Below are 16,706 nucleotides of genomic sequence, written 5' to 3'. Positions count from 1 at the left end.
TTATTGGAGCTGGTGACCCGTGTTAGTTTATTGGAGCTGGTGACCCATGTCATTTTAATGGAGCTGTGACCCGTGTTTGTTTATTGGAGTTGGTGACCCATGTTAGTTTATTGGAGCTGGTGACCCATGTTTGTTTATTGGAGCTGGTGACCCATGTTTGTTTATTGGAGCTGGTGACCCGTGTTAGTTTATTGGAGCTGGTGACCCATGTTAGTTTATTGGAGCTGTGACCCGTGTTAGTTTATTGGAGCTGTCACCCTGAGACTTAACCCCTTAACGCCGACAGTCGCGTTTTCGCGACATACCGATTTAGCGCATAGCATTTGCGCATATGTACAGTTATCCTACTGCTGCCGGTCGTTTTGTATTGGGTACATCCAGACGGTTGTATCGGTACCAATGGTCACGTTGTCAAGTCGAAAGTTATGACGTCACACTCTCTTGACTCACGCGCATCGTAATTTTTTTGACTTTGTGAATTCAGCCTACTTACATTGATTATTATTACTAAATAGGTGATCCGTTTTTGCTACAAAAAATACTAATAGCTTTATTATTCATTCTTTTATGTATATCTATATATATAAAGCAAAGTGGTCAAGTGCCCGATAGGGCACTTCCCGGCGCCGCAGGCGCGTCACATTTGGCACGATGGTGCCTTGGGGCAATAGAACACGAGGGCCGGTGACGGTTTGCCGAAAAGTCCACGGAGGGGGGGGGGGGTCAAAACTGACCTCGACTGACCGGCGCCTTATATGGGCTATATTACGAAAAAAAATTTCCTCCGACGACCCCCCTTGAAATTTTGTGAGGTGGTAGGAGAACGCCTCGGGGTGTCCCAAAAAACTCGCCATGTCCGGGAAAATTCGTTAAATGGGTCAAAACTGACCAGTCGTATTTCCCTATATAATCTTTGTATTTTATGGGAAAAACAGAGGGTGATTTCAAAACGGATTTGAGGGCACTTACAGTCTTTACATCTGGCTAATTTTTTGCATGCTCTTAGGTAAATGGCTTGACCTTTAGGGAAAACTGTCGGTTTCACTCAAATCCCTCGACGAGGGCTAAAAAGTGACCGCGAGTGAAATTCTCTTTATATGAGCTCTATTACGAAAAAAAATTTCCTCCGACGACCCCCCTTGAAATTTTGTGTGGAGGTAGGAGAACGCCTTGGGATGTCCCAAAAAACTCGCCATGTCCGGGAAAATTCGTTAAATGGGTCAAAACTGACCAGTCGTATTTCCCTATATAATCTTTGTATTTTATGGGAAAAACAGAGGGTGATTTCAAAACGGATTTTAGGGCACTTACCGTCTTTACATCTGGCTAATTTTTTGCATGCTCTAAGGTAAATGGCTTGACCTTTAGGGAAAACTGTCGGTTTCACTCAAAGCCCTCGACGAGGGCTAAAAAATGACCGCGAGTGAAATTCTCTTTATATGAGTTCTATTACGAAAAAAAATTTCCTCCGACGACCCCCCTTGAAATTTTGTGAGATGGTAGGAGAACGCCTCGGGGTGTCACAAAAAACTCGCCATGTCCGGGAAAATTCGTTAAATGGGTCAAAACTGACCAGTCGTATTTCCCTATATAATCTTTGTATTTTATGGGAAAAACAGAGGGTGATTTCAAAACGGATTTTAGGGCACTTACCATCTTAACATCTGGCTAATTTTTTGCATGCTCTTAGGTAAATGGCTTGACCTTTACGGAAAACTGTCGGTTTCACTCAAAGCCCTCGACGAGGGCTAAAATTACCGCGGGTGAAATTCCCATTATACGAGATTTGGTCATTAGGTCTATGAACAGGGGAAGTAACTTTTTAAAGTAATAATTTTTAAATATTTTGTATTCTCTTTTCAAGAAAAAAACAAAAATCATAGAGTATAGCATTGTTTTAAATAAATATTTTGTTATAAATTAAGTTTTGCATTGTACTGAAATTGTAAAAATTAATTGTGAAAGTAATTTATTATAATATTTGATTGCTACTATTGAGAAATCCCTTGCAGTTCTAATAACCGGGCGAGTAATAAGTTTGCGAATATTCCATCAATATTTGCGTAGTGTGACATTACTCCAGTGTATAAATTTAGGCCCTAAGCATTTAACATAACAGCTAATCACCTATTAATTAATTTATCAATTCCTCAATTTTTTTGAAACCCTAAGCGAAGCTAGGCAGTATGCCTAGTCTATATATATAAAGCAAAGTGGTCGGGTGCCCGATAGGGCACTTCCCGGCGCCGCAGGCGCGTCAAATTTGGCACGAAGGTGCCTTATGGCGATAGAACACGAGGGCCGGTGACGGTTCGGCAAAAAGTCTACGGAGCGGGGGTCAAAACTGACCTCGACTGACCGGCGCCTTATATGGGCTATATTACGAAAAAAAAATTCCTCCGACGACCCCCCTTGAAATTTTGTGAGGTGGTAGGAGAACCCCTGGGGGTGTCACAAAAAACTCGGCATATCTGGGAAAACTTCGTAAAGGGGTCAAAACTGACCAGTTGTATTACCCTATATAATCTTTGTATTTTATGGGAAAAACAGAGGGTCATTTCAACGCAGACTTTAGGATACTTAAGCTCAGTATATCTGGCTAATATTTTGCATGCTCCTAGGAAAATGGCTTGACCTTTAGGGAAAACTGTCGGTTACACTCAAAGCCCTCGACGAGGGCTAAAAAGTGACCGCGAGTGAAATTCTCTTTATATGAGCTCTATTACGAAAAAAAAATTCCTCCGACGACCCCCCTTGATATTTTGTGAGGTGGTAGGAGAACGCCTTGGGGTGTCACAAAAAACTCGCCATGTCCGGGAAAAATCGGGAAACGGGTCAAAACTGACCAGTCGTATTTCCCTATATAATCTTTGTATTTTATGGGAAAAACAGAGGGTCTTTTCAACGCAGACTTTAGGGTACTTAAGCTCAGTATATCTGACTAATTTTTTGCATGCTCCTAGGAAAATGGCTTGACCTTTAGGGAAAACTGTCGGTTACACTCAAAGCCCTCGACGAGGGCTAAAAAGTGACCGCGAGTGAAATTCTCTTTATATGAGCTCTATTACGAAAAAAAAATTCCGACGACGACCCCCCTTGATATTTTGTGAGGTGGTAGGAGAACGCCTTGGGGTGTCACAAAAAACTCGCCATGTCCGGGAAAAATCGGGAAATGGGTCAAAACTGACCAGTCGTATTTCCCTATATAATCTTTGTATTTTATGGGAAAAACAGAGGGTCATTTCAACGCAGACTTTAGGGTACTTAAGCTCTTTATATCTGGCTAATGTTTTGCACGCTCCTAGGTCAATGGCTTGACCTTTAGGGAAAACTGTCGGTTACACTCAAAGCCCTCGACGAGGGCTAAAAAGTGACCGCGAGTGAAATTCTCTTTATATGAGCTCTATTACGAAAAAAAAATTCCGACGACGACCCCCCTTGAAATTTTGTGAGGTGGTAGGAGAACACCTTGGGGTGTCACAAAAAACTCGGCATATCTGGGAAAACTTCGTAAAGGGGTCAAAACTGACCAGTTGTATTTCCCTATGTAATCTTTGTATTTTATGGGAAAAACAGAGGGTCTTTTCAACGCAGACTTTAGGGTACTTAAGCTCAGTATATCTGACTAATTTTTTGCATGCTCCTAGGTCAATGGATTGACCTTTAGGGAAAACTGTCGGTTACACTCAAAGCCCTCGACGAGGGCTAAAAAGTGACCGCGAGTGAAATTCTCTTTATATGAGCTCTATTACGAAAAAAAATTTCCTCCGACGACCCCCCTTGATATTTTGTGAGAAGGTAGGTGAACACCTAGGGGTGTCACAAAAAACTCGGCATATCTGGGAAAACTTTGTAAAGCGGTCAAAACTGACCAGTTGTATTTCCCTATATAATCTTTGTATTTTATGGGAAAAACAGAGGGTCATTTCAACGCAGACTTTAGGGTACTTAAGCTCAGTATAGCTGGCTAATTTTTTGCATACACTACTATAGATGACTAGGCCGTATGGAAAAACTGTTGGTCAGTCTCAAAGCCCTCGACGAGGGCTAAAAGATGATCTTGAGTGAAATTCTCCTTATATGAGATATATATATATAAATAAATTGACGAACGATCCCCTTAATATTATGTGACGTCGTAGACCGACCCTGGAGGCTAACAAAAAAACTTTAATCCCGTCGGAAACAGCCATTATAGTTGTTAAATATGTTCATATACCGTAGTTTCTTATATAAGCATAGCAACTGTTTGTAAAAAAAAAAAAGACATACGTCATACGTTCAGTTTTCAAGGGAGGTAACGTTTTTTAAATTATTATTTTTCATATAATTGTATACTATTTTAAACAGAAACAGAAAATGACGAAGTATAGCATTTGTTTTAGTACAAAATTAAGTTGTTAATTTAGTTACGTATCCCAATTAAATAAATAAATAAATTTCAAAAGGCAATGTAATAAAAACTATGAGATGTACTGTTCATGGAAGCTGTGTAGTTCTAAATTCCATTTTACTTATACATTGCGTACTTTCCGATATTTATCTGAGAACGGTATTTAAATGACAAACTAAAACATTTTTTTCTAAAGTTAGCATTACTGTTTAAATTAAAGCACTCAACACCAAATCCATCGCTAAATAATTAAGTATTCAAATTCTCAAATGTTATTTAAAAACCTAAGCGAAGCTAGGCAGTATGCCTAGTAAACAATATAAATCACATCTATATATATAAAGCAAAGTGGTCGGGTGCCCGATAGGGCACTTCCCGGCGCCGCAGGCGCGTCAAATTTGGCACGAACGTGCCTTATGGCGATAGAACACGAGGGCCGGTGACGGTTCGGCAAAAAGTCTACGGAGAGGGGGTCAAAACTGACCTCGACTGACCGGCGCCTTATATGGGCTATATTACAAAAAAAAAAATTCCGACGACGACCCCCCTTGAAATTTTGTGAGGTAGTAGGAGAACACCTTGGGGTGTCACAAAAAACTCGGCATATCTGGGAAAACTTCGTAAAGGGGTCAAAACTGACCAGTTGTATTTCCCTATATAATCTTTGTATTTTATGGGAAAAACAGAGGGTCATTTCAACGCAGACTTTAGGGTACTTAAGCTCAGTATATCTGGCTAATTTTTTGCATGCTCCTAGGTCAATGGCTTGACCTTTAGGGAAAACTGTCGGTTACACTCAAAGCCCTCGACGAGGGCTAAAAAGTGACCGCGAGTGAAATTCTCTTTATATGAGCTCTATTACGAAAAAAAAAAATTCCTCCGACGACCCCCCTTGAAATTTTGTGAGGTGGTAGGAGAACACCTTGGGGTGTCACAAAAAACTCGGCATATCTGGGAAAACTTCGTAAAGCGGTCAAAACTGACCAGTTGTATTTCCCTATATAATCTTTGTATTTTATGGGAAAAACAGAGGGTCTTTTCAACGCAGACTTTAGGGTACTTAAGCTCAGTATATCTGACTAATTTTTTGCATGCTCCTAGGTCAATGGCTTGACCTTTAGGGAAAACTGTCGGTTACACTCAAAGCCCTCGACGAGGGCTAAAAAGTGACCGCGAGTGAAATTCTCTTTATATGAGCTCTATTACGAAAAAAAATTTCCTCCGACGACCCCCCTTGATATTTTGTGAGGTGGTAGAAGAACGCCTAGGGGTGTCACAAAAAACTCGGCATATCTGGGAAAACTTCGTAAAGGGGTCAAAACTGACCAGTTGTATTTACCTATATAATCTTTGTATTTTATGGGAAAAACAGAGGGTCATTTCAACGCAGACTTTAGGGTACTTAAACTCAGTATATCTGGCTAATACTTTGCATGCTCCTAGGTCAATGGCTTGACCTTTAGGGAAAACTGTCGGTCACACTCAAAGCCCTCGACGAAGGCTAAAAAGAGACCGCGAGTGAAATTCTCTTTATATGAGCTTTATTACGAAAAACAATTTCCTCCGACGACCCCCCTTGATATTTTGTGAGGTGGTAGAAGAACACCTAGGGGTGTCACAAAAAACTCGGCATATCTGGGAAAACTTTGTAAAGCGGTCAAAACTGACCAGTTGTATTTCCCTATATAATCTTTGTATTTTATGGGAAAAACTGAGGGTCATTTCAACGCAGACTTTAGGGTACTTAAGCTCAGTATATCTGACTAATTTTTTGCATGCTCCTAGGTCAATGGCTTGACCTTTAGGGAAAACTGTCGGTTACACTCAAAGCCCTCGGCGAGGGCTAAAAAGTGACCGCGAGTGAAATTCTCTTTATATGAGCTCTATTAAGAAAAAAAAATTCCTCCGACGACCCCCCTTGAAATTTTGTGAGGTGGTAGGAGAACACCTTGGGGTGTCACAAAAAACTCGGCATATCTGGGAAAACTTCGTAAAGGGGTCAAAACTGACCAGTTGTATTTCCCTATATAATCTTTGTATTTTATGGGAAAAACAGAGGGTCATTTCAACGCAGACTTTAGGGTACTTAAACTCAGTATATCTGACTAATTTTTTGCATACTCTTAGGTGAATGGCTTGACGTTTAGGGAAAACTGTCGGTTTGACTCAAAGCCCTCGACGAGGGCTAAAAAGTGACCGCGAGTGAAATTCTCTTAATATGAGCTCTATTACGAAAAAAAAATTCCTCCGACGACCCCCCTTGAAATTTTGTGAGGTGGTAGGTGAACACCTTGGGGTGTCACAAAAAACTCGGCATATCTGGGAAAACTTCGTAAAGGGGTCAAAACTGACCAGTTGTATTTCCCTATATAATCTTTGTATTTTATGGGAAAAACAGAGGGTCATTTCAACGCAGACTTTAGGATACTTAAGCTCAGTATATCTGGCTAATTTTTTGCATGCTCCTAGGTCAATGGCTTGACCTTTAGGGAAAACTGTCGGTTACACTCAAAGCCCTCGACGAGGGCTAAAAAGTGACCGCGAGTGAAATTCTCTTTATATGAGCTCTATTACGAAAAAAAATTTCCTCCGACGACCCCCCTTGAAATTTTGTGAGGTGGTAGAAGAACGCCTAGGGGTGTCACAAAAAACTCGGCATATCTGGGAAAACTTCGTAAAGGGGTCAAAACTGACCAGTTGTATTTCCCTATATAATCTTTGTATTTTATGGGAAAAACAGAGGGTCATTTCAACGCAGACTTTAGGGTACTTAAACTCAGTATATCTGGCTAATACTTTGCATGCTCCTAGGTCAATGGCTTGACCTTTAGGGAAAACTGTCGGTCACACTCAAAGCCCTCGACGAGGGCTAAAAAGAGACCGCGAGTGAAATTCTCTTTATATGAGCTTTATTACGAAAAACAATTTCCTCCGACGACCCCCCTTGATATTTTGTGAGGTGGTAGAAGAACACCTAGGGGTGTCACAAAAAACTCGGCATATCTGGGAAAACTTTGTAAAGCGGTCAAAACTGACCAGTTGTATTTCCCTATATAATCTTTGTATTTTATGGGAAAAACAGAGGGTCATTTCAACGCAGACTTTAGGGTACTTAAGCTCAGTATATCTGGCTAATTTTTTGCATACACTACTATAGATGACTAGGCCGTATGGAAAAACTGTTGGTCAGACTCAAAGCCCTCGACGAGGGCTAAAAGATGATCTTGAGTGAAATCCTCCTTATATGAGATATATATATATATAAATAAATTGACGAACGATCCCCTTAATATTATGTGACGTCGTAGACCGACCCTGGAGGCTAACAAAAAAAAACTTTAATCCCGTCGGAAACAGCCATTATAGTTGTTAAATATGTTCATGTACCGTAATTTCTTATATAAGCATAGCAACTGTTTGTAAAAAAAAAACCAAAGACATACGTCATACGTTCAGTTTTCAAGGGAGGTAACGTTTTTTAAATTATTATTTTTCAAATAATTGTATACTATTTTAAACAGAAACAGAAAATGACGAAGTATAGCATTTGTTTTAGTACAAAATTAAGTTGTTAATTTAGTTACGTATCCCAATTAAATAAATAAATAAATTTCAAAAGGCAATGTAATAAAAACTATGAGATGTACTGTTCATGGAAGCTGTGTAGTTCTAATTCCATTTTACTTATACATTGCGTACTTTCCGATATTTCTCTGAGAACGGTATTTAAATGACAAACTAAAACATTTTTTTTCTAAAGTTAGCATTACTGTTCAAAATTAAAGCACTCAACACAGGGGCGGAACTACCATACCGCCAGACCCCGCAATGCGGGGGGGCCCAGGACGTTTAGGGGCCCAGTTCCGACCAAAAAACAATGATTTTTTTTTTCAAAAATTATGTTTTTCATGCATCTTAAAAGTGGTTTTGTAAAAAAAAAAAAAAAAAAAAAAAAAAACAGGTCTACTATAGCAGAGATTGTTGCGTAGAAAAATATTTTAAAATCTACAAAAGCTATAGTTTGACAGGTAGGCAAACATTCACACTAATTCCATGACTTACTGCCCTTCTTTAAAATAGGTATGCCCACGAAGCTCATTTAAATAGTTTTGTACTATGTATATTAAAAAGCAATTGATTCTCTGAATTGTTATTTAAATAAGACGTACTAAACAATGATATAGCTATAAAAATCAAAGTTTTCAAAATTGATATTATATAAGCCAAAAATGAAAAAATAAACATAACGCGAGAAACCATTCACGAATCAAGCTTACGACTTTATATATTTTTGACCAGCATGTTTTATAGTGGTCAGGATTATTTCTAGCCCAAGATGAGTTAGGACTAAATTTGTCCGGTTTGTTCTCTCAAAATGGTTATATATTGCAATGAAGTAGACCATGGGTCGGCAACCTGCGGCTCGCGAGCCGCATGCGGCTCTTTTGATATCAAGATGCGGCTCTCCACCACCTTGAACAAATACTAATAATCTTAATAAAAAAAAATATTTTAAATAAAAAAAAATGTTAGTGGCTCTTTAAAACCAAGGAACTATTGAAAATTGTAACTTTTGGCTCTTCCGCTTCAAAAGGTTGCCTCAGTTAGGATATAGATTTTTTGCATATATATATATATATATATATATATATATATATATATATATATATATATATATATATATATATATATATATATATATATATATATATAGGGGGCCCTAATTTTTTCTTTGCGGGGGAGCCTTTTTTTTCTAGTTCCGCCACTGACTCAACACCAAATCCATCGCTAAATAATTAAGTATTCAAATTCTCAAATGTTATTTAAAAACCTAAGCGAAGCTAGGCAGTATGCCTAGTATGAGAATAATTTTGGAAGTTATCTGCTAATTACGGTTTGTAGTGTTTTCGCGACATCCGGCAATAAGACATAAATGGAACTTGAGTGCCAAGCAGGTATAACGAAATACGATTCATCGCCAAGCTGTCATTCATTCAAGTATGATTATAAATAAGTAAAGGATTTACAATATAGTCTTCGCCTATATATAAAAGTGCACTTTAGAACGTTACGGTCCATGTGGTAGGTGAAGTAGAGTTCACCTGTTTCATTGACATTGGCATATGGAGAGAGAGCGATGCTGGAATGTTGTGATCATGTTGCTGGGTACAATATAACGAATTTAGCTTTGAAATAGTATTGTAAAATATTAGGAGAACATAAAAAACATAATAGACAACAGGAAGTGAGGTGGTGGACCACTATCCTGGATAGCACCAAATAAAGGTCTTCACGGTGACCGTGACAATAATAACACTGAGCATAGACCTACACCTCGTAATAAATACAGTAAGGTTGATTACTGACAAACATACACTTTGCAGTTATATTGAATAGTGGCATTATACTGGTATTTAGTACCAACAGCAGTGTTATTGAGTACCCACATCTTCAGCACTGAGTACCAACATCAGTGACACTAAGCAACCACAGTTTGAGCACTAAGCACTCACAGAGTGATACTGAGTACCCACTGCTAAGGCTGAGTACCCACATCAACGTTATCGATTACCAACAGCTCCAGCGCTGAGTACCCACAGCAGTTACACCAAGAACAGACTGCAGTAACATTGAGTACCCACAGCTTCAACAGTGAGTACCAACAGCTTCAGCACTCAGTACACATGGCTTCAACACTCAGTACCCACTGTTTCAGCACTGAGTACCCATACCAGTGGCAATATGTAGCTACAGCACTGTCATTGGTAATCAATATCAGAATCAGTCGAGAACAATAGCCGAAGCACGAATCAGAAACATAGGGTACCATCAACAATAGCAGTGAGTACCCACGCCGGTATCAATGAGTACCCACAGCAGTGACACTAAGTACCCACAGCAGCTGCATTGAGCATGGACGAATATTCAATGGCTGAACACTGTCATTTAGGACAGTATTTGTTCACGTGCTTTGTGTGTATAGCAAATATAGGTCCAATGAGAAATATGCGTCTTTATTAGTTGACCTTGAATAAGAGTTCACGAAAATTACGTAACCGGGGACAACTAAGGCTCTACACATTGAAGGAAGTCCTTCCATATGTAGTGTGTTACTGTAGTGTAGTAGAATTACGACAGAAAGACATCAAAATACCTATTCATAAGAGTTAGTCAGTGAGCAGGTGCAGCAGAGTTATGTAACTCTATGCCTGAGCTAATAAAGTATAGTTTTCATGAGTTTTGCAAGTGATTCTACATCTCCTTGCATGTCCGTATCTTCAGTTTGTGATATTTTATTGTTTGTGCATGGATATTTAGAGAAACATGTAACAGTAAAAATAGTAAAATGACCCGGACTAAAAAAAAATTAAATTACTGTTTGGTCCATAAGTGCCTGATGTCGCGTTTTCGCGACATACCGTAATTATCATCAAAAATAAGTCAAAATTCAAAAACAACTATATACCTCAAATTCAGTGTCAGTATGATGAGAGAAAATTAGCACAAATAATTTTTTGCACGCTTGGAACATAGTTCAGGCTTTAAGGGGTTAAAGTGCAAGTAGTGATGCTAGGTGAAATAGACCCCCGTCCTCCACACATTCAAACAGTTCACACGAAATGCCATTGTGGCATGTCTACAATCAGTCATCCAATAGAAAACAATACCACAAGAAAACAGAGAGATGGTTTAAAATAATTCTTTAATATATAAATCATCAACATACACCAACTATATATGGTTATCAACATACAACTGTGGAAATTATGGATCAACATCAATTTTAACATTTGATTCAGTTCATCAACAAAAGAACATAAACATACAATGAGCCTCAAGTCATAAAATTGCCAAGCACATCAGGATGTCAGAGGGTAAACATCATCTTCTCCAACATCAAGACATACAAACACAGAAACTCACATTTTAGCTACATGTTAACAATAGTGCATAGTGTATGATAGGCTGTCATATGAGTTTCTTAATGTGATGACATATGACATTCTTGACACATGAGAGACTGTGACATGTTGACGTATAACTTCCTTAATGTGTTGACATATGAGTTTCTTAATGTGATGACATATGACATTCTTGACACATGAGAGACTGTGACATGTTGATGTATATCTTTCTAAATATGTTGACATGAGTTTCTTAATGTAATGACATATGACATTCTTGACACATAAGAGGCTAACATGTTGACGTATAACTTCCTTAAAGTAACAAGCTCTGATATGTTGGTATACAATTTTTTAAATCCCGAACAGTTCAAATAGAATTTAAAAAACAGAAACAAAAGCCAACCATAAATCAATGGGGAAATCATAAACCACATAAAAATCATCTCAATAAATTAAGTGTAAAAATAATTACAAGCCTAGCCAAGAGTTAGTTGAGAAATGTGGATATAAATACGCTGGTGTCTATGTTCAAAGTCCCATGCCACCAGCGGTCAGGGAAGTAAATCAGCTGTGGAGAGAAAAGTCAGTAACATTCATCTTACTGTGACATTCGGCTAACTAGTCAGTATAAACAAATGGTCTATGATTTACCTCCCCTTATCCTATGGTACACTCTAAACACTTATCAGAGGCTTACCTCCTCTTGTTCTACTTCTACAGTATACACAAATGGTTTGTCGGTGACTTACCTCCCCTTGTCCTATTGTACACTCTAATGGTTTGTCAGAGACTTACCCCCCCTTGTTCTACAGTATACACAAATGGTTTGTCGGTGACTTACCTCCCCTTGTCCTATTGTACACTCTAATGGTTTGTCAGAGACTTACCTCCCCTTGTCCTATTGTACACTCTAATGGTTTGTCAGAGACTTACCTCCCCTTGTCCTATTGTACACTCTAATGGTTTGTCAGAGACTTACCTCCCCTTGTCCTATAGTACACTCTAATGGTTTGTCAGAGACTTACCTCCCCTTGTTTTACAGTATACACTAATGGTTTGTCAGAGACTTACCTCCCCTTGTCCTATAGTACACTCTAATGGCCTATCAGAAGGATGCAGATCAGGGTAGTCTTCATGCAGCCACTGTAGTGTTGTCCGGTTGGGGTGAAAGTGTGGAGTTTTATGAGGGGGGTACATGAACCAGCGCTGATGAAAATTAAACAACAAATTGTTACACTTTAAAAGCACTTTGATATTATGTTAAATAGTGTAGCAAAAAGTTCAACAGGCAAAAACAATTGTATTATGTTTTTAACTGACTATTTTTTGACCTCACTTTTCCAGGTTGATGTAAAGCATACCTTACGACCAAAAACAACTTCGCCAAATCCCGGACCATGAAAATGAAAGGGAACTCCGGTTCCTGCCCCTAAAATTGCATTTCAAAAAAAAAAAAAGTTTTTTTTTTCCAATTTAAGTTTACCCAAATAAAAACAAACCAACAAAATAAAAATACTTTATATTCAGTAAATTCATTACTTCATTTTAAATTTTAATAAATTAATTTGATAAGTCTCAACATGTCTGGGGTATCTGCAACGAGTAACGGTTACGTGACTAAAAAGAAAAAATATATAAATAGTAGCAGCAACATATTACTTAATTGTTATTATTTAATAATAGAAACTCATCATTGCTTTTGTAAATCTAGAATGATCAAAGTATCAAACACATGAAAATTTTGGGTTGGGTGTGGTTGATGCCTGACCTGCAAGTCCAAAACTGTAAGCCCCTGACATACGAGGCAGGAAATAAGGAGGGGGCGTGTACTTGTCTATCAAAGACTTCCACTCTGTAAAATTGTTGTCACCAAACCAGTAAAATGTTTCTGAGAGATAATAAAGGAAGATAACAAAATATTCATTCAGGGAACGATAATCCTAAGTTAAATATATATATATATATATATATATATATATATATATAATAAATAATAATATGAATAAGCAAATTACCATTGCCTAAAGTGTCAAGTGCTTGGGGTTTCATGACATGATTGACGTAATACTCCAAAGTTACATCCACTGTGGGTTAGTGAAAGAAAATAAATAATTGTTACAACTACAAAACTACATTATCAATGGTAGTAAAATTTGATTACATTATATCAGAGAGCTAGCAAAACAAATGCCACAGAAAACCAACCTTTGTCATAAGAATGTGTATTAGCAGAACTTAGACGTATACGTTTGGAAGAATGCTCATTTAATAGTGCATCTTTACGACATAGATCCTGAAAAACCTAAACAGAAAATTTATATAAACTGAATGAGCACTCTTACTAAAATAAGAAATATCTTAAGCCACAAATTGATACATTATTATCTTACTTTATTATCAGTAGCTCCTCGCAGTACAACTGGTCTGTCAAAAGCATATCTAAAAAAAAATAATATATTTTAGGCAAATGTTTACTTGATTGTAAATGAGACACAGAAAATTTTAGTATAAAATGAAATTGCTTAGGATTCAGTTTTTACATTAATTACCAACATCATTTTTATTTAGCTTTATTACTTACAACTTACGATGACTAATTTTATCAATGCCATTTACCACCGACAACATTTATCATCATGACTGTATTTCTACACTAACCACTAAGAGCTGCAAAAATTGTAATCAAGCTTTTGCATAGTCTAGAGATAGAAAGCATTCTTCAGTAAAAAGAAAAAGAGGTTAAAAAAATGCTAATTAATGAGCATTGACGCAGCTATTTATAATTTTAGAGAGTAACAGCACTAATATTATACCAAGTCGGTCGTCTATGCTAAACAGTCTTGTGAATATAGAAAGGTCAATCATTTAATTTTGACTTGAAACCTAGAGGAATCAGGGAACATACCACATGTAATGTAAGAGGTAGCCAGTAGAAAAATATGCACAATAGCTAAGCTAACCTATCTAAGAATTCTTCTTGAGATAATCCTGATGCTTCTCGTACTTCAATGTCACAGGGTCCAGGAAAAGCCAGCATATCTGCTTTTGATGTAAACCTTAGACATTAAAAATAAATCTGTGTTCAGTTATTGTGAAATATTCAAATCACGGTTGTAATACTTCACCTAAGTGCAGATTGGTGAAGTCTGCATAGAATTAACTGTATTTTTCTTTAATCTTTAATGTCCGTAAAAAAAGGTGATAAATATTAAATAAGTTAAATATATTAAACGAGCCGATCCGCGGCGTATTACACGCCGCTATTTATTTTCTACTTTTCAGAAATTCATAATTTGTGAATTGCTGTCACAGAAAAAATTTGCTTTAAACACTAAATCCCTCCTTTCCCCCAACCCCCCCCCCCCCGTGAAAGCAGCCTCCTCTTAGTTACCCCCCCCCTAAGTTTAAAATCGTTTCAAACTAAATTATCTGCCCCTAATAGGCGTCACTGAACTCGGCTCTACGATTTTAAACATTTAGCGTGAACCACAGCTCACCAGACCATGTGGGGTGAGGGTGGTTGCGATATGTCTAGAGAGGAAGAGAGGGGACTGCTAGGCGCGTTTACAGCTTGTTTTCTAACGTCTCCAAGAAGAGAATTATATATATAGATAAGTATTAGGCCTAAGTTATCTGTTATTAAAAGTATAAAAATTATAATATAATAGGCCTTTAAGTTAAGTAGGTTATAATTTGGGTAATTTGTCGTTTTAGGTACTTAAAATTGCCCGCGACTAGTAATGTGAAAAACAGGTGACTCCTTAAATTTTAATAATTACTTCACATTTTGAGGAGGATTGTATGTTTTGAAAAATACAAAAATGTTTCCTTGCTTCATTTATGTACCTATTTTTAAACAATCGAATTAAAACTTTTCAGTAATAAATTTAGACTAGCGATGTTTCCAACAGACGCAACCATGCTCATTTACTATAGCAGCCATCTTGTTTATTTTTTTTTTATTGTAAACTTATAGCGCAAGATTCAGGGGAAGCCACTCTAACTTACAGATGGCTGCTTTTTATATAGCAAATCCTGCTCGCAAACACTGCTGTTTAAAGTTAATGTCTTGCCTATATTGATATATTTAGCCATTGATTTAGGTTTATTATTCATTTATCTATAATATTTGATTAAAGCCTTGAAAATGAGGTAACCTTTTCGTACATTACTAGCCGCGGGCGATTTTATGTACCTAAACTAAAACGATAGATTACCATAATTTGAGTTTATTTAACATTTTTCTGGAACTTGGGAAAAGTGTGTAATATGAATTAATAGACTAGATCATTTTATTAAGTCATTGTTTTAATAAAGTGAGTAAAGTCTACGAGTAAAATTAAAGTAAAGTAAAAGAGTCTCTCTCTCGTCTTTACACTTTTTACAAGCTTTTATTTAACTCACTTCCTCTGTCGACAGTCTGTCTGTCTAGACGGAAACGCAGGAGTGAAAATTCGGACAGTTCTACTTGACCGATACGATTCACAGTTGGCACGTGGGTCAAGACATGAAGACAATGCAATCTGAATCTAAGTTTGACTTAATTGGATGCCTAATTAATTTTTTATGAATTAATTAAAATTTGGACCGAATTAGTAGGCATGTCTAGCCAACCACACCACACGCGTCATCACCTTCAATAGCTGCGCCATCACGTAATGGCTGCGTTCAAAAACCATTGCGCGCCTACTGAACGTGATGTTCAGTAGGCGCGCAATGGTTTTTAGTCATGTAACTCTATTGTAAATAAAACATGTAAAGTACTGAAAAAAAAATTCATAAAAAACGTTTTAATAACAAGCTTTTATGTAATGATGCACTAAAAAGTAGAAAATAAATTATAGACTACTATTTAAATAACTATAAAGAAAAGCGTGGGTGTCTTCCTTAACATTAGTAAAGGTATCCAATAGATACTAAAGTGACCCACGCTTTTCTTTATAGTTATTTAAATAGTAGTCTATAATTTATTTTCTACTTTTTAGTGCATCATTACATAAAAGCTTGTTATTAAAACGTTTTTTATGAATTTTTTTTTTACACGTAGACTAGCTTTTGAGCTTTTGACTGAGCCTGGCTACGAGGAGGACAAAAATAATTGTACCATTTTTTAGTGATTTAAGCTTGAAACGTAAAGACTACTTTAAAATAAAAATGAATTATTACCAGCCACCATTGTCAATTTTAAGTTCATCTGCTTTTATCGAAAAACTATCTAAGAAAATTAATACACCTAAGAAACAACACAGCGGTGACAGCATGTTTCGTTTCATCAACAAACAAAAAGTAGAATGGTGATGCTTTTTAATTTTAAGGTATTCCCCCCCCCCCCCCCCCCCCCCCCCCCCCCGACTTCAAATAAAATAAAATTTATGTTTCTTTTTTAAACACTGAATGATTAAATC

General features: G+C 37.2%; 1 protein-coding gene across 1 annotated transcript; it reads right to left on the bottom strand.

Moving 5' to 3' along the window:
• Positions 1-11,089: 11,089 nt before the first annotated feature.
• LOC131949656 (jmjC domain-containing protein 8) lies at positions 11,090-16,572 on the bottom strand. Its single transcript, XM_059311502.1, has 9 exons — positions 16,468-16,572; positions 14,262-14,357; positions 13,692-13,740; positions 13,507-13,603; positions 13,317-13,385; positions 13,070-13,189; positions 12,663-12,730; positions 12,373-12,507; positions 11,090-11,869 (listed from the first exon to the last, which is right to left on the bottom strand). The coding sequence occupies exons 1-9, from the start codon at positions 16,560-16,562 to the stop codon at positions 11,789-11,791; spliced, it is 810 nt and encodes a 269-aa protein (XP_059167485.1). The 5' UTR covers positions 16,563-16,572; the 3' UTR covers positions 11,090-11,788.
• Positions 16,573-16,706: the final 134 nt, after the last annotated feature.

This window comes from Physella acuta, unplaced genomic scaffold, assembly GCF_028476545.2.
Source record: "Physella acuta isolate Inbredline_101_S28 unplaced genomic scaffold, ASM2847654v3 ptg000709l, whole genome shotgun sequence".
Taxonomy (NCBI): domain Eukaryota; kingdom Metazoa; phylum Mollusca; class Gastropoda; family Physidae; genus Physella; species Physella acuta.
Note: the sequence above shows the minus strand (reverse complement) of the source record. Positions and strands in the feature narration are given on the sequence as shown.

What these genes read in the sequence shown, in the direction of transcription:
- LOC131949656 (XM_059311502.1), bottom strand. Translation starts at nt 16,562, where the DNA reads ATGCTGTCACCGCTGTGTTGTTTCTTAGGTGTATTAATTTTCTTAGAT. An exon ending in ACTTGACACTTTAGGCAATG is followed by an intron (nt 13,190 to 13,316) that starts GTAATTTGCTTA and finishes ATTATCTCTCAG; the next exon opens with AAACATTTTACTGGTTTGGT. An exon ending in AAGTTGTTTTTGGTCGTAAG is followed by an intron (nt 12,508 to 12,662) that starts GTATGCTTTACA and finishes AATTTTCATCAG; the next exon opens with CGCTGGTTCATGTACCCCCC.